The sequence below is a fragment of the Podarcis gaigeae genome, assembly GCF_964106915.1.
Source record: "Podarcis gaigeae genome assembly, chromosome: 11".
NCBI classification, from domain to species: Eukaryota; Metazoa; Chordata; class Lepidosauria; order Squamata; family Lacertidae; genus Podarcis; species Podarcis gaigeae.
Window position 1 is genome coordinate 52213837 of NC_139687.1, and position 21919 is coordinate 52235755.

General features: G+C 47.2%; 1 protein-coding gene across 2 annotated transcripts; it reads right to left on the reverse strand.

The window, feature by feature from the left end:
* Positions 1-1029: 1029 nt before the first annotated feature.
* On the reverse strand, positions 1030-20262 carry POLI (DNA polymerase iota). 2 transcript variants are annotated; one of them, XM_083702683.1, is made up of 10 exons: positions 19892-20262; positions 17747-17872; positions 16614-16778; positions 11514-11666; positions 11196-11432; positions 9965-10143; positions 8414-8505; positions 6906-7039; positions 4623-4825; positions 1030-2562 (listed from the first exon to the last, which is right to left on the reverse strand). In XM_083702683.1, exons 1-10 carry the CDS (start codon positions 20142-20144, stop codon positions 1756-1758), a joined length of 2349 nt encoding a protein of 782 aa, XP_083558809.1. In that variant the 5' UTR covers positions 20145-20262; the 3' UTR covers positions 1030-1755. The 2 variants fall into 2 exon arrangements, with proteins under 2 accessions (XP_083558809.1, XP_083558810.1); XM_083702684.1 differs by lacking the exon at positions 4623-4825 and having other exon boundaries at positions 19892-20057.
* Positions 20263-21919: the final 1657 nt, after the last annotated feature.

The following is a 21919-nucleotide window of genomic DNA, read 5'->3' on the forward strand; positions in this document are numbered from 1 at the left end:
GGAGCATGAGGTCTTCCAAATGTTGGACTAGTGAATGGGCTTTTGTTACCTGGCCAAGAGAGCTTTGCTGTGACTCCTTCAGAGGTCTGCTGTAACAACCTTGCAAGGCACTTTAGGGACAAAATCACTCAGATCTAGGCAGAGTAGGATGCCACAGTTGGAGCAAGTCCACACTGGAGGAACCCACTGCACCATCTTCTCCTTCTGGACCACTTTATCTTCTTGTGGCCTGAGGATGAGGACAATTTTCTTGGATAAGCGCAGCTGACCACCTGCCCCCTTGACTAATGCCTACCTTGGCTTCTTATAGCTAGCTGTAGGGTGCTGTCTGGGTGGGTCCAGAGAGTGGCCAAGGCTTCATTGGAGAAGGGGGAGGTACCATCTGCCTTCACGGAGGTGGTGGTTGCGGTGCATCTCTTCCTTAGAGGACCTCTCTGGACCCAGAAGTGTTAGACAACTGTTGCCCAATGGCAAACATCCCTTTTGGGCAATGTGCTTGAGAACATGGCAGTTGTCCCACTTCAGGCATGCTTCGAGGAGACTGGAAAAGTGGATCCATTTCAGTCTGGCATCAGGTTGATGACATTTGTTAGGAGAGAGATGTGAGGAGTGCAGTTATGCTCATTCCACTTGCGAGACTCAGCAGCCCCAGATTATATCCTGATCTCAATGCTGGAGATACACATACATACATTCACACAACATATATTGACCACAACCACTATGGGCATGTTTTACTTGGGTCCGTGTGACTGTTTGGTATGAAGGCTGCATTGACAAAGTCAGCTGTGCTACACACACTTACCTGAGAGGAAGCCCCCTTGAAAACCATGGCGCTTACTCCTAAATACACATGCATGGAGTGCCTTTACAGCATAAATGTTAAAATAGGAACATGTGCACCTGTAAAATTTCTCCCAGCTTCAAAGTTCTTTAAGGAACACAAGCTTAGTTCCAGGAAGCTGACAGTATTTTGACCTGCTCTACACATAAGTGGGAAGACGTTGTCATAAGAATTCAGACTCTTACTCCATGGTTAATAACACACTTTATTGTGTTTATGAACGAAGAATTCTGGTTGTGTTTGTGTCAACTCCCCCCACTTTGAGGATGGAAATGGAAAACCCCATTTTCTGAATCACCCTGCCTTACCAGAGGATCTAGGTCCACCAAGTTCCATCTACTCATGTCTGTCTCTCCTGTTATGTGCTTTTCCTCGCCCATCCCATATTCTCACCTGTCTTTTCAGAGGTCAGAAACCTCATCACCACAATGTGCTTGACGGTGAGAGTAGGGGGAGCAATATTTCCTGGGGGTGTTCCTTTAATATTACCCTCCCCCCACACACACACTTCCCTTTCTTGTACCTCTTCTCCAGAGTTTTAAGAAATTTACATTTCAGAGAAAAGGGATTTTGGATTAGAGCTCACCGGCACAAATCATCAAAATCACATGGTCAGGTTCTTTCCCAATTATAGCAGATAGCATGTGGGTAGCTGCATTTTCTAAGCACTCCCAACATATTAAAGAAGCAAACCCTTATGTAGCAAAGTAGCACATTGGGGAGAAAGCTAGACAAGAGCTAGTTGTCCATGTGCAGGGAGGTTATATATATATTTAACTTGAGGGTGCACTAAAACAAAACAAAACAAACCCTCTTGTCCAGTTGCTGTCAGAAATGGCACCATCCTAGAATTCAGCCATGTGATTTTCTTTAGTTTCAACACTGCACTGATAACCCAGTGTATCTGGTGATCATTTGGGTTTAAAATATCTTAATAAGCTGTTTGAGTGGGGGGCTGAAGGAAGCCCTTTCTTTTCCCTTTTGAGCCTGTTTTGAGTTTTGCCAGCCGGCAGCTTGGAAGCAGGCTCCTGGCTCTTCCACTCCACCAACAGTTCCTTCTGCATCTCTGTAGGCAACTCGGAAAACGTTTGGGGATCAATATTGGGAGGGAGGACAAGTTTTGAACCGTCTTTCCAACCTTCGTTGCTGGCTTCTTTGTCTGGGTGTTTCTGCCCCTCTGGAATACAAAGCTGCAGAAATGAAGGCTGAGATGGAACTAGGGGCGAGCTTTTAACACCCACAGTAGCGTCAGCAATTGAGGCATTTTCACCAGTCTCTAGAGGGCAGCTGGGAGCACAAGTGTTTACAGCTAGGGGTGGCTTGTCATTGGTGGATGCCATGCCCCCACATGCCAAAGAGCTTATGTCCTGTTGGATGCCTCCAGAAATCAAAGATGCGTGGCTCGTTTGGTCTTGTGCCTTAGCTGGCTTTCCTTCCCTTGGGACCAATAATGTTCGTTCCGGTAGAGATGCTGTAGAATCTCCTCTCATTTGGCTAGAAATAATCTCCTCCTTAATGTCTGCTGGAAGCTGGTTAAACACGTTGCAGTCAATGCCATCAGGAAGTAAATGAAGCGGGAACTCAAGAAGACCAGTATCTTTCAGGAGGTCTGGGGACTCCAGTCGACCTTTTATAGCACTCTTCAACTCTGAGGAAGCTTCACAGCAGTCCAGCTTATCTCCTGAAGTTATGCGTCCTGCACCCATGCCTTCTGTTTCCTGCAACACAAATGACACAATTTTTTTGTGCAAGAACATTATTTGCCACGAAATTATTTGGTGCTCTGAGCAGATGTTTCAGACTACAGCTTCCACCAGCCCCAGCCTGGCTGTCGCAGAGTTAGTCCGTAAATAACACAGCTTAAAGCTGGGGCTAACTCTTTATTAGCGAAGCACGATACTCAAGAGACTTGGCTGGGTTTCGAGCCTAATGAGCACAGCAGCTCATGCCTTGTAGTAGGGCCTAATCCATGAAATAAGTTGCCATGACTAAAGCTCTCCACCTCCCCCTCTCCAGGGCTTCTTGCAAGCAGTCAGAGACTGCGCCTGTGGGCAGTCTGTATTTGCAGTGGTGTAGCGTGGGTTGTCAGCACCCGGGGCAAGGCAAGTAATTTGCACCCCCTAACCCGTGGACTTGCGCCCTCTAACCCTAACCCCCAGATGTTGCGCCCGGTGTGGCCGGCCCCCCCTGCACCCCCCATGCTACGCCACTGTGTATTTGCTCCTCCCGTTTCATACATCTCCTGGTTCTGCAAGTCAGTGTCTGAGGAGTATTGCTCTGATGAGAAATGGTGGGAAAAGCCCCCAAGAGCTGCACACACACTCCGCGTGCTCTTTAAAGGGAGTGCGGCTCTTGGGGGAGCCTTAGCTGCACACAGCCTTTCCCGGGCAGGGGATGAAGGCTCCCCTTGCCTGGGAGAGGCTGCAGGCAGCTATCCCATAAGCTGGGACAGCAAGTGGGATCACTGCGGAGCGATCCCGCTGGCTGTCCTGGCTTCAGGGATTCAGAATATTTTTTTTCTTGTTTTCCTCTTCCAAAAACTAGGTGCATCTTATGGTCTGGTGCGTTTTATAGAGCGAAAAATACAGTAGTTTGGAAGACAACAGCTGGGCAGAACTGAGTGGGGGACAGCTAGGAGAAGAAGAACTGGAAGAGAGAGAGAGAGAGCTAATAGACTCTCACTGGGAAGTGTCCAGCCTATCAGCCCAAGGCCACGTTGAGCAGATAAGGTGGCTACACAAAAAGCACGGTGGCTGTGAGATCAGATTGCAGGGCACAGAAGTGACTAGGGGGGAAGTGGGTGGAAACCTTAATTGGGAGCACTTCCATTCCGAGAATCAATGCTTTGTTCTTTTGCTGTGATCATTAAAAACTCTTTAAATGGTAAGAGACTCTTTTCGCTTTGTCCTGCTTATCTACAGCCTGGGGGGTGGGGAGCCAAGTTCCCAAAGCCTGACAGACAGGGGGGAGGGGAGCTTGTCACAGCAGGGAAGGGGGAGACACCTATAACTTCACCAGCCTGACTCATCTCTGCCTCTTGACCTCCCTCCTTCCACTCTCCTGCTTCAGCTTCTGCTCTCATTCTTGACTTCTCTCTGCCGCAGACTGTCCCAACTCACTGAGCCCTGTTGCTGGCTCCCCAGCCAGTTCCTCCCACCATTCCTCTGCCTCCAACCAGTCTATAACACTGGCTAGAGCTGATGGGAGTCGTAGTCCAAAACATCTGCAGCCAGCATTAGCTTGGCAAAGACTGAGATACCCAACAAGCATCATTCAGTTGACTGTCAATCTCTTCTAATTGCTCCTTGAATGGTACTCTTGCGAGTAGGTCCAGAAATATTTTCACTGGTCTGCCTGCTCTACACATACGTTACTCATTTATAAAAACAAACAAACTGCTGTTGAGATCTGTGCCAGAATTCTGATAGGGACCATCTATACCAGGGTTAGCCAACTGGGTACCCTCCATATGCTGTTGGATTCAACTACCATCAGTCCAAGCCAGCATGGCCAATGGTCAGGGGATTGTGAAGGTGTAATCCAGTGGGCACCAGGTTGGCCACTGCTGACCTATACTGTATTTGTGGTGGCGACACATCCAATACCAACAGGCTGAGCTGGTGTACTAGATGAGATTCTTGTCCACAAAGTATAGGTGAGGAGTTCAGCTCTTTTTGGGTGAATTTAAGTAAACATTTATTTGGGACAGGGCAGGCAACATATCTCTCTCTCTCTCTACATATATATTTACAAAAAAGAAATACAGTTCTGAACTTACATGAATGACTTTGCTGCAGCTGGAAGAGGGTGGTGAACGAGTTAAATAAAACCCAATAGTCTGCTTGGCGGAAGCAGGAGGGGCCTTGAGGCTGGAGAAGCAGACGTTCAGAAGCGTCAGATGAAACGGAACTTGCACGTTTATCATCTTATGAAACAGTTTCATCAGGAGATCAACCAGGTGTGTCTTGACTTTGGAGCCACCTGGATGTGAACATTGAAGCAGGAGAAACCCACCCTGAAGTTACACACGGTTTACAGTGTCAAACAAGATCTGCACCAGAATTCCAGTAAGGATCATCTATACTGGGGGAGACGGCATGGTACCCTCTGGGTGTTGGGACTCCCAACTCCCACCACCCCGGCCAGCATAACAAATGGTCAGGGACCGTGAGAGTGGTCATCCAACAACATCTGGAGGACACCAGATTGGCTAAGGCCGATTTATACAGTATGGAACTTGTAACAATGTTGCCTCCAATACCCGTTGCCAGAGCTGGCACGCTGGCACCCACGTTTCTATGAAGGAAGGGAAAGTTGTTTGCTTGGGTGGGATACAAGGGTGGTCTGAAGCCCAGGATGCAGAGAAATAAAAAATTGAAAACAATATATAGGGAGCCTGGATGCAAGGCAACTGATAGGTGGGTGGGTGTTCAGTAGGGAAAGGGACAGGCAGAAGTTTTTGTGGACACTGCTAGTCACCAGAAGAGAGCATACTCAGTGGCAACTGGGAGAACCTAAAGCTATCTCTGCCTTACCCCTGCCCCCAAAGTAAATTGAGGAGGGCACCTTGGAGCAGGGAGCATCAGGCTTTCCCCAAAATAATTGTACAGCATATTTGCAACGACCTTGGGCCTTTGCAAGGAGTGACGTCAGACACTTGAAGGCTTGATCTCTTTTGGGGACGGGCAGAGCGATGCTTTGTCATCTCTAGTGCAAAGAGCTGAGAGAGAGGAGCAAGGAAGGGAGGATTAAGGAGAAGAGACAGGGCACTGAGGCAAGGAAAGACTCATAAGAGAAGAAGAAGAGTTTGGATTTGATATCCCGCTTTATCACTACCCGAAGGAGTCTCAAAGCGGCTAACAATCTCCTTTCCCTTCCTCCCCCACAACAAACACTCTGTGAGGTGAGTGAGGCTGAGAGACTTCAGAGAAGTGTGACTGCAGCTGCATGTGGAGGAACGGGGAATCAAACCCGGTTCACCAGATTACGAGTCAACTGCTCTTAACCACTATACCACGCTGGCTCAGAGGGGACTCTGAAGATACTTCCCTGTCCTTATCGCCAGGAGAGTCTGTATGTTATGACAGAGGGAGTGAGGGGTGCTAGGAACAAAGAGACAAGGTGGATAAGAAATGGTCGCTACCTGTAGGCCTGGGATGAAGAAGCTGTGCCCCCCAAGAATATACTGAACTTACTCCCAAAGAAACATCATGACTGCAATCCTAACACATTGTCTGTCATGCCTAGGTAATTGCTGCTCTTTGCTGTAGGGAGACTGGATGCTTTTCTCCTTAGTTAGGGTTCCTCAAGTGGTATAAATGACCACACTTCATAGAATAATAGTGCTTGATTGGAATGAAATGCAAAATGAATGCTGACCTGGGTCATGTACACTGCTCTCCCCAGCTCAAGGGCAGCATGTGAACCACTATAGCACCCTTTTCCAGCTCACTGTCAGCTAATACAGGTAAACAGGCTGGTGCCTCTCTCTCTCTCTCTCTCTCTCTCTCTCTCTCTCTCTCTGTGTGTGTGTGTGTGTGTGTGTGTAGGGAGGCATTATGTAACGGCTCAAGATGCAGGCAGTTTTCTGCTCTCCTTGGAGGAATCGCTATGGCTAGTGTGATGAGCCTCTGCACCTCAGTTGTTTAGAAATGTACCCAGCGTTAGTGCTACTCACAGAAGACCCATATAAATTAATGGGCGCAACTAACCTAGCTCCATTAATTTTAATGAGTCTACTCGAAGTACAATTTCGTTGGACACAATTCTTCAGATTGGTTATTTGCACTTAAAAGCCTTAACGGAACAGTCCCAGGTCAGGATACAAAAATCTCGCAACTGCAGCAAGCACAAAATCATAATAAACATCAGAAAACAAAGCCACAAAACCAACTGGTAACAAAACAAAACAAGACAGAACAGAAAAGCAACCCAGCAAGGAGGGAAGGGGCTCAACTCAAAGGAAGCTCCAAGGAGTGTATCTTGACCAATCGTTGAAAAGCATGCAATGGTTGCACAAGACACATCTTGAAGGAGAAGTCCCCCCACAAAGGCAAGTTACCTGTTCCGATCCTCTGGACCACATGCGAGGGAATGGGGCACTGGCGGCTCTCCCGATTAAACCATTTATTGGTAGGGGAAAACTGCCGGATTGTTAATCTTATGGTATGTGGCTTTCTTCCATCCTTGTATAACCTAACAAACAAACATGGAGAAGCAGACAGAGGGTGACATGCCCACCATTTCCCAAACATCTCAGTTTCGCCTGGCTCAAGAAAACTAAACCCTATCAAGCATTTTTACAGCACTGCAGAAATACTCCAAGAGCTTCAGCTACGTGGATAGCTGGGTGACATCCCCACCCCATCAAGGGCCACATTGTCTTGGGAGGTAATTTGCTGGGGGCCACAAACTGTGTGTGTGTGTGAGAGAGAGAGGGAGGGAGGGAGGGTTGGGGAAGCTTCTTCAGCCAAAGGAGAGAAAGCAACACTTTATCAACACTACTAAACAATGTGCTTTGGATTATGGCTGAGATTCAAATTCAGGTTCTACTGGCAGGAGCATCTTGGGCAGGCTTCCTCAACCTCGGCCCTCCAGATGTTTTTGGCCTACAACTCCCATGAGCCCCAGCTAGCAGGACCAGTGGCCAGGGATGATGGGAACTGTCGTCTCAAAACATCTGGAGGGCCGAGTTTATGAGGAAGCTTGATCTTGTGAGTGGCTCCTGCTGCCAGAAAGAGGGGGTGGGATGACTTTCCTCCTGTAGCTACTTTGCCCCTGGAAAACCTGTTCTGGAGGACTGGGGGACAGCATGAGAGGTCATGCAGAAGGCTGCTCAAGGGACATTGGTGAAAATACCACATCACATCTGACTCCAGTGGACGCCTCCACTGACCTCCAGTTCCGTCTGGGAATGGAAGTAGCCCATTCCCTCCTGGGTGACGTGGGGGGGGGGGAGAGCAAGTGTCATGTGCCAGTGGTGGGCGGAGCAACAGAACCAACTCTTGCTTTGACAAGCCAAAAGCTTCTGCACAGACACACGCCAGGCAACAGCATTCGAGGAGGCTGTTGAGAGGCAAGACCTGGGGAGAAGAAACATGGCCTGGGCAAGAGGCCCAGACAGAGAGAGGCTTGGATGGGTGGCATTTAGGCCCTGTGCTTGCAGTTCCCCAGTCCTGCTTGATTTGAATGCAACAGCCATTGGCAGGACAAATGACACACACATGCATGATGATAGCCAAGTCAAAAATACATACAGTGGTACCTCGGGTTACATACGCTTCAGGTTACATACGCTTCAGGTTACAAACTCTGCTAATCCAGAAATATTACCTCAGGTTAAGAACTTTGCTTCAGGATGAGAACAGAAATCGTGCGTCGGCGGTGCAGTAGCAGCAGGAGGTCCCATTAGCTAAAGTGGTGCTTCAGGTTAAGAACAGTTTCAGGTTAAGAACGGACCTCCAGAACAAATTAAGTACTTAAGCCGAGGTACCACTGTATTTTATAAGAGATATTTCAGCTTATGCCCAGGTGCATCTCTTCTGATAAGTTACTCCGCAGTAAGGTCACCTGTCCAGAAGACTAGCAAGCAGCTCTTCAATTTTCTTTTTCACTTCGGCTTCGGAAGAGCACTTTCTAAAGGAGTCTTCATCACTGAGAGACTGCAGAACATTAAAAAAACCATTATTGTAATTGTTAATACCACAGCGACAACAAATGGGTCGGAAAAAATATGAAGAAACCATGGATCTGTACATTCTGCACGAGCTGATTTTTCACCCAACTATCTTTGTTCTTTAAGATTTACATGTGAAATCACCTCTGAAATACTGTGTTTGGGTAAACCAAGTACAGTAAGTCAAATTTCTGATGAATCACAGCCAAGCTAGTACCAAATGTATTGCTCTGCTTTCCTTTGGACCACATCAGTGAGGCCGAGAGGGGGGTATTGTCATCTGGCCAGCCCAGGACCTCCAGACACACTGCCCAGACTTGTGCCCTGAGGAGGTCATTTTGTTGCTGCTAACACAATGGTGTGACTTCATCCCCGATGGCACACTCCATTGTCTCTTGAGACAGACAGATCCCAACAACAAGAAAACTCAGGCAGGGAGGTGGGGAGATTCACTCTCTCCAGATATCTCTGTCTGGCCCTCAGGACTCTTCTTGGGCCACAACCCTCAACATCCCTACTCAATGTCCATTTCAAAGCTTTGACCGGGATGGATATTATTTGATCTGTGATAATGCCTCTTGGGGACACGGGTGGCGCTGTGGGTTAAACCAAAGAGCCTAGGACTTGCCAATCAGAAGGTTGGCGGTTCAAATCCCCGCGACGGGGTGAGCTCCTGTTGCTTGGTCCCTGCTCCTGCCAACCTAGCAGTTCGAAAGCACGACAAAGTGCAAGTAGATAAATAGGTACTGCTCCAGCGGAAAGGTAAACGCCGTTTCCGTGCGCTGCTCTGGTTTGCCAGAAGCGGCTTAGTCATGCTAGCCACATGGCTGTATGCCGGCTCCCTCGGCCAATAAAGCGAGATGAGCGCCACAACCCCAGAGTCGGTCACGACTGGACCTAATGGTCAGGGGTCCCTTTACCTTTTAATGCCTCTTGGGGAGAGGTAGGTCTGCATTGAAACAGCTGATGTGTGTGTGGCTGGAATAGAACCTATGACACAGAATCTAGATTTGCACCCATTGCTCTGCCCATCTTTGCCTCTGGCCTTTGTCCGCCGTGAGGGAATGTGGGACCTGGGCTGAGAAAGTGTTCTCTGCCCCCAGTGACTAGGGCATGGCAGAATGTTGAGAACGGAGGCAGAGAAGAAGAAGAGGAGGAGGAGGAGGAGGAGGAGTTTGGATTTGATATCCTGCTTTATCACTACCTGAAGGAGTCTCAAAGGGCTAACATTCTCCTTTCCCTTCCTCCCCCACAACAAACACTCTGTGAGGTGAGTGGGGCTGAGAGACTTCAGAGAAGTGTGACTGGCCCAAGGTCACCCAGCAGCTGCATGTGGAGGAGCAGGGAAGCGAACCTGGTTCACCAGATTACGAGTCCACCACTCTTAACCACTACACCACACTGGCTCTTGGGAAGACCTTGAGCATCTGTGTTTTCCTCTATACCTGAGGGAGCCCTGATGGGTTGACTGGGGAATCATCTTCTCCCCAGCTGAGCTTCTGGATATGTTGAGCAACTGAAGATCCCAGCGCTCTCTCTAGGATTGCAGTCGGGCACGTCTGAAGGTCACGCACCGTGGTGATTCCCAGTGTCGCAAGGCGCTTTGCTGTTTTATAGCCGATACCTGCACAAGAGAAATAGTTCACTCTACAAGCACTGGAGCAAACAGGGGAGTGCAAATTTCTCAGTATACTACCATGAAATGGAATGGAATGCTGGCTTTGAACTAGGAAGTCCTCAATTCAAAGACAGCAGGAGGCTTCAGGCATGCCCACAAGGATATTTATTTATTTGAAAGCAAACCCAGGAAGTCCCCTTAGTATGTAAAAACTGGCCCCTTATTTCTGAACGGCCTTTTTTGCTTCCAGATTGAAAACCTATCAACCACTAAGAAAGGTAACAATGTGTGTACAGAATAGGACCTGTAAAAGGGTAAAAGAGTATTGGGAAATAATTCATAATGAATTTTTAAAAAAGTTTAAAAGTGCTTTTCCAAAAAAACAAAACAAAAAAACCCAGATCCTTTTTGTTGGGGATAATTCAGATTGAAATTCCCAGGTGACAAAAAAGGTTATTTTTGTATGCTACAACTCCGGCCCGTGTTTTGTCAGCCCCAGAATGGAAAGCAAGCGAGGTCCCAATTAAAGAAGAATGGCAACTTAAACTGATGAAATACACGCAGCTTGCGGACCTAACATATAGAATAAGAGAACAAGAAGAACATACATTTAAAGAAGATAAGAAAATGTTTATTGAATATATGGGGGAAAATTGTATATACTTGAAAACGTTGACAGCATTATGATAAACTCAACAGTGTAAATATGTTTTGATGGATGTAATAATGGAATAGTGAACGGTTTAGTTTATGTAAAATATGCAGGGATTTATGATATGAAAAATGAACCGTGGAAAGAGAAGAAGGGAAATCATTGACATTTTGAGGTTGTTTAAATGAATATTTTAAATTGTAAAACAGAAAATTTAATAAAAAAATTATACACAAAAAACACACAATGTGTGTACAGAATAAACCAAGGTAGAATTTCTCTTTTCCCACCACCCACTCAAAAGAAGAAACCTCTTCCCCAATCCCCCTCCTCTACAATCCCCCTAACCTATACAGGTGAGTGCACATCTAACTGGGGCAGAGGAATCTCCCCTTCCCCATCTTACCAGGCACTTTCATGACGTTGTCAAGGCTCTTCATGAGGTCCTGCCGACCCTCTGGTAACAGAACAGTTTGCTGGTTTGGTTTAAAGGTCCCGGACACCAACTTGGAGAGTAATTTGTTAGTTGCCACTCCTGCACAGCCTGTGAGGCCCAGCCTGGTGTACATGGCTGCTCTCAACTCCGCTGCCACCTGAGACCCCACAGCCAATCGTATGTGCACTGGATCATGTAAATCGACAGCTGAAAAGCAAACGGAAAGAGTTATGAAGAGGTGCATCTAACAGGCCAAGCAGCCTCACTTAGGAAGGGTGAGATACTTACTCTGATTGTTATATACATGGCCTGAAAGAGAGATTTGAGAAAAGGTATCTTTTTTCCATTGTCCCAGCCTTTTTTCGACCATCTCAGTGATGTCCACAAAATTTTCATCCAATCCAAGTCTTTCCACCAGGGGAGTAAATTCTTCCAACAAGGCTGTAGACAAAACAACAAAGTGTTTAACTGAGCTAGTGGAGGGAGGCACGGGTGGCTAAACCACTGAGCCTCTTTAGCTTGCTGATCGGAAGGTCGGCGGTTCGAATCTCCATGACGGGGTGAGCTCCTGTTGCTCTGTCCCAGCTCCTGCCAACCTAGCAGTTCGGAAGCACGCCAGTGCAAGTAGTTAAATAGGTATCGCTGCGGCAGGAAGGTAAACAGCATTTCCGTGCACTCTGGCATTCGTCACGGTGTCCTGTTGCACCAGAAAAGGTTTAGTCCTGCTGGCCACATGACCCGGAGCGCCACAACCCCTTTGACTGGACTTAACTGTCCAGCGGTCCTTTACCTTTACCTTACAGGGAGAAGAAGAAAATTAATACCTCCTTAATAGAAAAATCCAAGGCTCATCACAGTCTGCTGCCCATAGCCTAGGCCTGACACTTTTTGACAAGGTTGCCTAATATTTCTGAACTGCTCTTTTGAGGAACCCTCTTTTGAGGCAGATGGGTCCAAGTCCAGACCTGAAGGATGCACTTTTCAGCTCGGGGTCCCCACACTCAGCAGCCTGGGTTGGAAGCTAAACATAAACACAGGAATGCATTGCTCCGCTGATGTAAGGAAAGTTGGAAGGCCAGCCCACCATAATGTCTACCATACCTGATCAATCCAGATCAAAAGTATTTTTCTAATAAAATAATTATTCTTCTATTTGTTTTTCATTCTGCCCATTCTCACAGCAACCATGTTACTGTATTGACCTGAATATAAGCCACACTCCCCCACTCCAAATTCCGACCATGAAAAGTTAAAGTGTGGCTTAAATTCACAACCTTACAAAAATAGGTTTTTACAATATCGCTGCTGAAACAGACATACAGCAGAACGGAATGGGTGTGAGTGCCTGCGGAATTTTAAGGGAGCGGCTTATACGGTATTCAGGTATTGTCTTTTTTTTATTTCCCCCCCTTGAATTTTAAAGTTACGGCTTATTTCGGGTGTGGCTTATATTCGGGCCAATATGGCATATGGAGCACTTTAGACTGAAAGCAACAGTGAGACAATGCATCTTGCTTAAGGAGACCTGGGGGAGTTGATAGACTTGGCACTTCCACCCACAGCTTTCAAGTCCAAAGCCAACACAATAAACATCTCCTTTGCAAGGCTGATTGAAATGAACAAGATTTTGGTGGCAGCTGAATGCTCAGGCCCTAATCCAAACCCCACTTGCCAGGGAGCAAGTCCCACTGCATTACTTCTGAGTAGACAAGGGCAGGCTTGAGCTGTGACTTATTTCCCCAGGCTTTGAGGAGAGGATCGCTGCCATGATTCTGCAGGTTGTATGTTATTCCACAAATGACAACATTTTGGAGGTCCCAAGTCGCAAGGTGGTTAGATTAGTCTCAACTAGGGCCAGGGCCTTTTCAGTACTGGCCCCGACTTGGTGGAACGCTCTGTCACAAGAGACTAGGGCCCTGTGGGACTTGACATCTTTCCGCAGGGCCCGCAAGACAGAGCTGTTCCGCCTGGCCTTTGGTTTGGACTCAGTCTGACCCTTATGTTTCCCTCCCCTTACGGTTTTGATCTATGGGCTACTTTTAAAATGAGGCTGCATTTTAAATTGTATTTTAACCTGTATTTTAAATTGGGTCCCCCCCCCCCTATTATGTTTTTACTGTAATTTTACTGGTGTTAGCTGCCCTGAGCCTGGCTCTGGCCGGGTATAAATAAAATTTATTATTATTATCTCCCTCCACCCAACCTGTTTTCACTGTGCATTGATTTCAATGCACTCTGGGACTGCTTCAGCCATGAAAAGACAGAAAGAAATACTTTAAATGCAATAAAAGAGAAAGTTTTGTTAAGTTTCAGGCCCTTTATTACTCCAACTTTATATTTCAAGGGAATAAGCTGTCGATGAGGGATGTATCTGCTTCCAGGAGATGCACACATCACAAGGCAACTTTATGACATCACCACGACAGGACCTTGGGAAGATCCCTCAAGTCCCGAGGTGCCCAGCCAATGTCCACACATTACAACAAAAGTAGGAGGAGCAAGAGGGGAAGTTCTGGAGGTGTGAGACACAAGCTGTTTCCACAGCTGAAGCCTATGCACCTCATCTTTCCCCTGCTTGTGCATGACTTCTGAAGCCCCTTCAGAGCTCGCATCTTTCAAAGTCCTTTCCTTATCTGCTCTTGCCTAGTGGGCTTCACATCTCCCGGTGGAGTACAGGGTCAGATTTAAGGTGCTGCTTTTGACCTTTAAAGCACTTCACGACCTAGGACCCTCGTACCTACGGGACCGCCTCTCCTGGTATGCCCCACGGAGAGCCTCAAGGTCCATAAATAACAACACCCTAGTGGTCTCTGGCCCTAAGGAAGTTAGATTGGCTTCAACCAGAGCCAGGGCCTTTTCAACTCTGGCTCCAGCCTGGTGGAACGCTCTGCCTCATGAGACCAGGGCCCTGCAGGATCTGATTTCTTTCCGCAGGGCCTGTAAGACAGAGTTGTTCCACCTGGCCTTTGGCTTGGAGCCAATTTGATTCCCTCCCTCTTCTTTTTTTTTTTTTTCCTTCTCCTGCGATGAGGCCACATTTTAAAATTTTAATGTTCCATTATTTTAATGTTGCATTTTATTTTTGTTTTTAAGTTGTAATCATTCATCTTGTTTTTATTATTGCTTGTAAGCCGCTCTGAGCCCGGCCTTGGCTGGGGAGGGCGGGGTATAAATAAAATATTATTATTATTATTATCTCCTGACCACCTTGCTCTCAATACTGTTTGCACCTGCAAAGGTTTTGGGGCTGTCACACTGCTTCATTTCCAATTGGTACACATTTCATAATATTCAAGTATATCTGAAGGAGCGTCTCCACCCCCATCGTTCTACCTGGACACTGAGGTCCAGCACCAAGGGCCTTCTGGCGATTCCCTCACTGCGAGAAGCAAAGTTACAGGGAACCAGGCAGAGGGCCTTCTCGGTAGTGGTGCCCGCCCTGTGGAATGTCCTCCCACCAGATGTCAAAGAGAACAAACAACTACCAGACTTTTAGAAGACATCTGAAGGCAGCCCTGTTTAGGGAAGCTTTTAATGTTTGATGTATTACAGTATTTTAATATTTTTTTGGGAAGCTGCCCAGAGTGGCTGGGGAAACCCAGCCAGATGGGTGGGGTATAAATAAAATATTATTATTATTATTGTTATTATTATTATTATTATTATTTCCTAGTGAAATTACTCAATCTGTCATACTACGCACAAATCTTCTGGTTTATTTTTCTTGCTGTGCTTTAGCCCCTCTGGACAACAATAACATGGCAGTGTCAGGGGAAGCATTTCAGAGCAACTAGCAAAGAGGAAATCCACCACTAACCCAACCTTGTGTCCAGAACATGTTACAAGATAAACCTGCAATAGAAACCTAGTCTGCAGGGGTCCTATAAAAGGAAGCTATGAAGCTATCCTATGACAGCTCAGATTATTTGCCCTTATGGCCCAGTATTTTCTACTTTGATCGGGAGTGGCTCTTCAGGGTCTCAGGAAGAGATATTACATCACTTACTATCGGATCTTTTTAACTGTAGAGGCCAAATACTGAGCCTGGGACCTTCTGCAGGTAGAGTGCATTATTATTGTTGTTGTTGTTTAGTCATTTAGTCGTGTCCGACTCTTTGTGACCCCATGGACCAGAGCACACCAGGCACTCCTGTCTTCCACTGCCTCCCGCAGTAAAATTATTATTATTATTATTATTATTATTATTATTATTATTATTATTATTTACACCCCACCCATCTTGCTGGGTTTCCCCAGCCACTCTGGGTGGCTTCCAACAGAATAAAAGCACAACAAAACATCAAACATTAAAAACTTCCCAAAACAGGGCTGCCTTCAGATGTCTTCTAAAAGTCAGATAGTTGTTTATTTCCTTGACATCGGATGGGAGGGTGTTCCACAGGGCAGGCACCACCACTGAGAAGGCCCTCCACCTGGTTCCCTGTAACCTAAGGTTACCAGACATCCCCATTTCCCGGGGACAGTCCCCGGATTTACAAATCAGTCCCCATACAAAATCCATTGAAGTTGAAAAGTGTCCCCGAATTCATTAAAAAAATCTGGTAAACTTACTATAACCTCACTTCTCACAGGGAGGGAATTGCCAGAAGACCCTCAGGGTTGGACCTCAGTGTCCTTGCTGAACGATGGAGCTGGAGACGCTCCTTCAGATATACTGGGCCGAGGCTGTTTTTAGGGCTTAAAAGGTCAGCACAACACTTTGAATTGTGCTTGGAAACGTACTCTCCTAATTGGATATAGTCCCTTCCCCAGGTCATAGAGGTGAGTTCTGTACTCATGGCTGAACCACTGGAATAGGGAAGGATATAAATCCAAACCTAGAAAGTTAGGACAAAGTTTGCCAATTCCACATTGTTAAAAATCTTTTTATATGCGACGGCGGCAGCAAGAGTTCTGATCGCGGCAAAATGGAAGAGTAATGAAATCCCCTCTATACAAGATTGGATCCAAAAGCTGGCAGAATATGCCGAATTAGAAGGTCTATCAGAAAAAATAAAGAATAAATCAAAACTTGTTTTAAAATGGGAGGTTTTCAAAGAATATTTGAAAAATAAATATAGTAGTTTAAATTCTGTTGCAGCATTCGAGGAACTTCAGTAATAGTTGCAAGGTAGATATAAGGAATTAGATATATTAAGAAAAAGTTTAATTATGATAAAAGTCTGTGTTGGCAATAATATGAAATCGAAATATGGAATAGACGGAGGTTGGGTCTTTAGTGTTAAGACCAATATATGTTTTATTGTTTGCTAAGAAAATTATGTGTCTATGGTTATTCCTGTGTGTAATTTGGTATTTGTGTTTTTTTCTTTTTTCTTGCTGTATTAATAATTTTTTTTAAAAAAAAACCTGTCAAGGTGATGATACCTGTAAACTTATAAGACATTTCCCGGTATTTTGTCAGATCCTCTCCATTAACCAGCACCAATTCTGGACACTTTTCTTTGGCTTCTTTCACAGACATGCACTTCTTGACTCCAGCATTCCTGGCTTCATAATTGCAGGTGACCATCAGGTATTTCTGTTGCACACCTGGAAGAGGCAGAAATGAAGCAGCTGAAATGAACAATCCATTTGGAGCTTTCAACATGCCAAAGTATATTTCAGTAACTCGCACAGTACTGCTTTTCTCCTTTTTTTTTATTTCCAAGATTAATATCCAATACAAATCAACGCATAGTTAAGCAGAAGCAAGTTGCACTGTGTTCAGTGGGTCTTATTCCCTAGCAAGTGCGTTTAGGATTGCAGCCTTAGGCACTCACTCTTGAGAGCAGTCACCCGGAAGCTCTGGGAGTGGAGGCAAGGCTGCGTGCAACCTTGCCGCCACTCCCTGACCTGTTCTGGGGGCTGGGGTCGGGGGAAGCTCGGGTCCCCCCCCCCCAGCCCCAGGGACCACACATTCGCTCCATAAGACGCACAGACATTTCCCCTTATTTTTAAGAGGAAAAAAGTGCGTCATATGGAGCGAAAAATACGGTATTACCTGTAACTCTGCTCTGATGGAAGCCCACTCCCTGACCTGTTCTGGGGGCTGGGGTCGGGGGAAGCTCGGGCTTCCCCCGCCCCAGCCCCGAGGCTAAGAAGGAAGCCAGGACAGCGAGCGGGATCCATCCCGCTCGCTGTCTTGGCTTCTGCCAAAGCTGTGCCTCTCCTGGCTGCAGAGGTTGCGCGGGGCTAAAGAGGAAGCCAAGACAGCCAGCGGGATGGATCCCGCTGCCTGTCTTGGCTTCTTTGCTCTTTGGGGCTGGGGGGGGGGGGAATCTGGGCTTCCCCTGCAGCCCGGAGAAGCTCTGGGAGAAGCGGACAGGCTGTGCGCAACCTGTCCGCTGCTCTTTGGGGCTGGGGGGGGGGGAAATAATATATTTTTTCTTGATTTCCCCCTCTAAAAACTAGGTGCCTCTTGTGGTCCGGTGCATCCTATAGAGCGAAAAATACAGTAATTACTTGGGGAAAATGAAAAATGGAGACATACACAGAAGAGTAGTCAACTACGAGATTACCTAAAGGTTTGCTTCTTAATTCAGGATTGCAGATCATTTCCACCTGCGCATAAAAACAATCCAGGTCAAGGTGCACAATGATTCGGTGCTGAGAGCTTCCTGCTGATACTACTTTGCCATGGCAAGCTGCAGTGAAAGGTCAAAACAGAGATTAATTCATTTTTCATGTTTTCGCCGCCAAGTGCTAAAGCATGTTAACATTTTACCAGCTGTAACTACAGTTACCAGTGTTCTATCGGCCCTGCTACTGCAATTCTAACAACAGCCTTCTAAGCAACAGATGTTTGGAAAGGAAGCTTCTCTTACTATAGGGATAAGAACATCTTCCTGCTATATTTTGGGGCCTCAAGCTGCTGTTTTAAGGGAGCAGCAAGGAGGAAAAGTGTTAATCTATGGTGCAAAGAATTCACAGACATTCAGATTCAAGCAAACCTGTTAACAACAACTTATACCCCACCCATCTGGCTGGGCCTCCCCAGTCACTCTGGGCAGCTTCCAAAAGGAACACCAGACACTAAAAACTTCCCCAAGCAGGGCTGCCTTCAGATGTCTTCTAAACGTCAGGTAGTTGTTTATTTCCTTGACATCTGGTGGGAAGGCGTTCCACAGGGCAGGCACCACTATTGAGAAGGCCCTCTGCCTGGTTCCCTGTAACCTCACTTCTCGCAGGGAGGGAACCACCAGAAGGCCCTCGGAGCTGGACCTCAGTGTTCAGGCTGAACGATGGGGGTGGAGACGCTCCTTCGGGTATTCTGGGCTGAGGTCAAGGGGTCTCCTCCTTGCATCTCACAGAGAATACAGCACCATTGACCCTTACTTGCCATCTTTGTAAGGGGGCACATCCTGCAACCTGCACACACTGATTCTCATAAGAGCACAGCACCATCTTTGCATGGGGGGTGGGCACCCAAAGTGGGGTCCAAAGTTAGAGAGAGAGAGAGAGGGGGGGGGATGCTGAGGTGGTAACATCCTCCTCCATCCCTAGCCAAGACACAATGATGGGGCAAATGCCTTTTAGCAAAGGATCCTCAGTGGTAATATTGTGAGAAGTAGGTTGCTCCCTCCTTTGCTGCAACCAGATTTGGGGGAAAGTTTGCTGCTCCCCCCTCCCCTTATAGCAGTGGTTCTCAAAGGGTGTGGCAGGAGAGGATGACAGGTGTGCTGGGGGAGATTCAAGGACAAGGAAACATTTAAACATTTCAGTGTAGTGTTGTATAGTATCTATAGAGAGAGAGATTATTTACAGACTATGGATTGTTATCTTTTAAAAAATGAGAGCAAGAGCATCAAATCATACTGAGGGCAGTCCTAGTTGTGATCCTTTTGTTTTCCAATGTATTTCTTATTTAAAAAAAAATCAGTGTGGCATGAGCAATTTCTTATTGTTAAAAAAAAAAGTTGGAGAGCTGCTGGCTAATGGCACCTCTCTGTGTGTGCTCCCATAAGGAATCCAATACATTTCCTTCTCCCTTCTCCACCTTTTTTCTAACGCTGCTCTTCGAAGGAGGGTAATAAAATCCAATTAATAATAAAGTAAGAATTAGCATGTCAGTCCATAGATCTCTTGCACACAGCAGCAGCTTGCACCCATGCGTACACCCCAATGACTGTCCACAGCAGTTTGCAAGTGTGCAAAATTATACTGGTGTTAGTAAACCATTAAGTATTCCTTATTCCATTCTCTCATGCTGTTGCCAGCCTGCTTTCTCGAAGGTTAGCAGCGACGCCCCCACTCTCACACTGTATTCCCCTCTAGCTATGCCTTTCTCTTTCTGCAATGAACTCTCTGTATTTTTGCGAGGGCATCAGAAGAGCCTTGCAGGATCAGACCAGGAGCCCATCTAGTCCCAGGGAAGCAGCAGGACCTCTCCACCCCCTCGGATCATTTTTCTTTTGCCTTTTTCTGAAACGCTCCCAGTTCTACAACGTCCCGTTTGGGAAGCGAGGCGACCACAACTGCTCCCAATATCCTTGGGAGAGGCGCCAGCTTTCCAGCTCCCCGGCAGACTAAAGGGGAGCGGGTCCGAATTCCGATTCGGAGCGCCCAATTCGCTTCCTACGCCGCTTTGTACCGAGCTCGGTAGATGGCGCAGTGGAAGCAAAGCAGCAAACCCCCGCTCCCCCAAACTGTTCGCCCCTGTTTACATGGGACTCTTCCTCCAGCAGCAAGAGGATCTCTCCCAGGGCTGCAGCCGGGCCCCGGCAGAAGCCAATCCGGTTCCTGGTCGTCTCCGGACCCCTCCATTAGATGCGAGGGGCGTCTGCGCGGCCGCGGCAAACGGGCGCCACCTTCGCCCGCGCGCTGCGCATGGCCGGCCAGCTGGGGAGGCGGAGTTACGCGAAGAGACTCCCTTCCTTCCTTCCTCGTTCCGGCGTCTGGTCTCTCTGAGATCAGCATGGCTTAATCCGGATCTGGTTAAAGTTCAAGGTCCTCCCTTTGCCCCGCATCTCTTCATTCCTGTAGGGGAGGCGGAGGGCCAGAACATTGCACACCAGAGAGAGAAGTCCCGTTGGATGGAATGGCGCTGCTTTACTTCCGAGTAAGGCGTGCGTGCAACAATGGATAATCGCCCATGGATGAACCGCTTGCTTCCCAGGAAAAAAAAATATATCCCGAAGCGATTTCACAGCAAACAAAGCAAGTCCACACGTGAAAACACAATAATATATTTCAAGACAACCTCATATGCTCAGCAGTTTCAAATCCAATACCGATCAAGTAGGCGTCGCGTGGGAATTCTAATTTATGATTATTATTAGGGCAAGTGTCTATTCGAAAGAGGGGACGCAGGTGGCGCTGTGGGTTAAAGCCTCAGCGCCTAGGACTTGCCGATCGAAAGGTCGGCAGTTCGAATCCCTGCGGCGGGGTGCGCTCCCGCTGCTCGGTCCCAGCGCCTGCCAACCTAGCAGTTCGAAAGCACCCCCAGGTGCAAGTAGATAAATAGGGACCGCTTACCAGCGGGAAGGTAAACGGCGTTTCCGTGTGCGGTTCTGGCTCGCCAGAGCAGCGATGTCACGCTGGCCACGTGACCCGGAAGTGTCTCCGGACAGCGCTGGCCCCTGGCCTCTTAAGTGAGATGGGCGCACAACCCCAGAGTCTGTCAAGACTGGCCCGTACGGGCAGGGGTACCTTTACCTTTACTATTCGAAAGTGCCTTGAGTCAGGATCAAGCTTCGGTGCTTTATAGGGCAGGTCCACACTAAACATTTAAAGCATATTCAATGCACAATTGAAGCAGGTGACTTCAAAAGAATCCTGGGAACTATAGTTTGCCCCTCAAGAGAAGGAGAGTTACCAGCACCCTTAACAGGATTCGGGGGGGGGGGGGGGACATAGTCTAAATATATGTGATGGGTCTCATAGAATCAAAGAGTTGGAAGGGATCGCGAGGGTCACCTATTGTAGCCCAACCCCGCAATGCAGGAATCTCATGGCAAGTGTATTTAGGATAGCAAGACGTAAGAGCAATTAAGCTTGTGTAACAGGTTGTGAGCTTGTTTATGGGGCCTCAAGGTGGATCAGGCACCTCAGCCTTTCCACATTTATATAATCACTTTAAAAAAAAATTACAGTAAGGCTGGATCAGACCGGATCAACCTAGTATTCTGTTTCCAGCTGCAGTCAAGCAAATGCTCCTGGAAACAAACTCACATCACATAAAGCAGAGCATGGTTTAGGGTGAAGATGGTGCCCTCCACTTCTGTTTTATTCCCAACACAGTGGTACCTCGGGTTAAGTACTTAATTCGTTCCGGAGGTCCGTTCTTAACCTGAAACTGTTCTTAACCTGAAGCACCACTTTAGCTAATGGGGCCTCCTCCTGCTGCTGCTGCGCTGCCGGAGCATGATTTCTGTTCTCATCCTGAAGCAAAGTTCTTAACCCGAGGTAATATTTCTGGGTTAACAGAGTCTGTAACCTGAAGCGCATGTAACCTGAAGCATATGTAACCCAAGGTACCACTGTACCAGAGACACCTTCCCTTCCTCTCTACCTGAGAGCTGGAAGCCTCCAATTCCCTTAGTAGGCCAAATTGTGTGGGTTTTGCTTAGAAACAGGATGGCAAATCCTAAAGGAGTCTAGAGGTCACCACAAACAGCTTCTAAGAATCTGCATTTTGTTCCCCCAAATTATAAACCAGGGCCAAGCAGAAAGGTGTGTTTGGAAGGGAATTC

What these genes read in the sequence shown, in the direction of transcription:
- POLI (XM_083702683.1), bottom strand. Translation starts at nt 20,144, where the DNA reads ATGCTGATCTCAGAGAGACCAGACGCCGGAACGAGGAAGGAAGGAAGG. An exon ending in ATTAAGAAGCAAACCTTTAG is followed by an intron (nt 16,779 to 17,746) that starts GTAATCTCGTAG and finishes TGCCTCTTCCAG; the next exon opens with GTGTGCAACAGAAATACCTG. An exon ending in GGTCCAGAGGATCGGAACAG is followed by an intron (nt 4,826 to 6,905) that starts GTAACTTGCCTT and finishes GTTCACATCCAG; the next exon opens with GTGGCTCCAAAGTCAAGACA.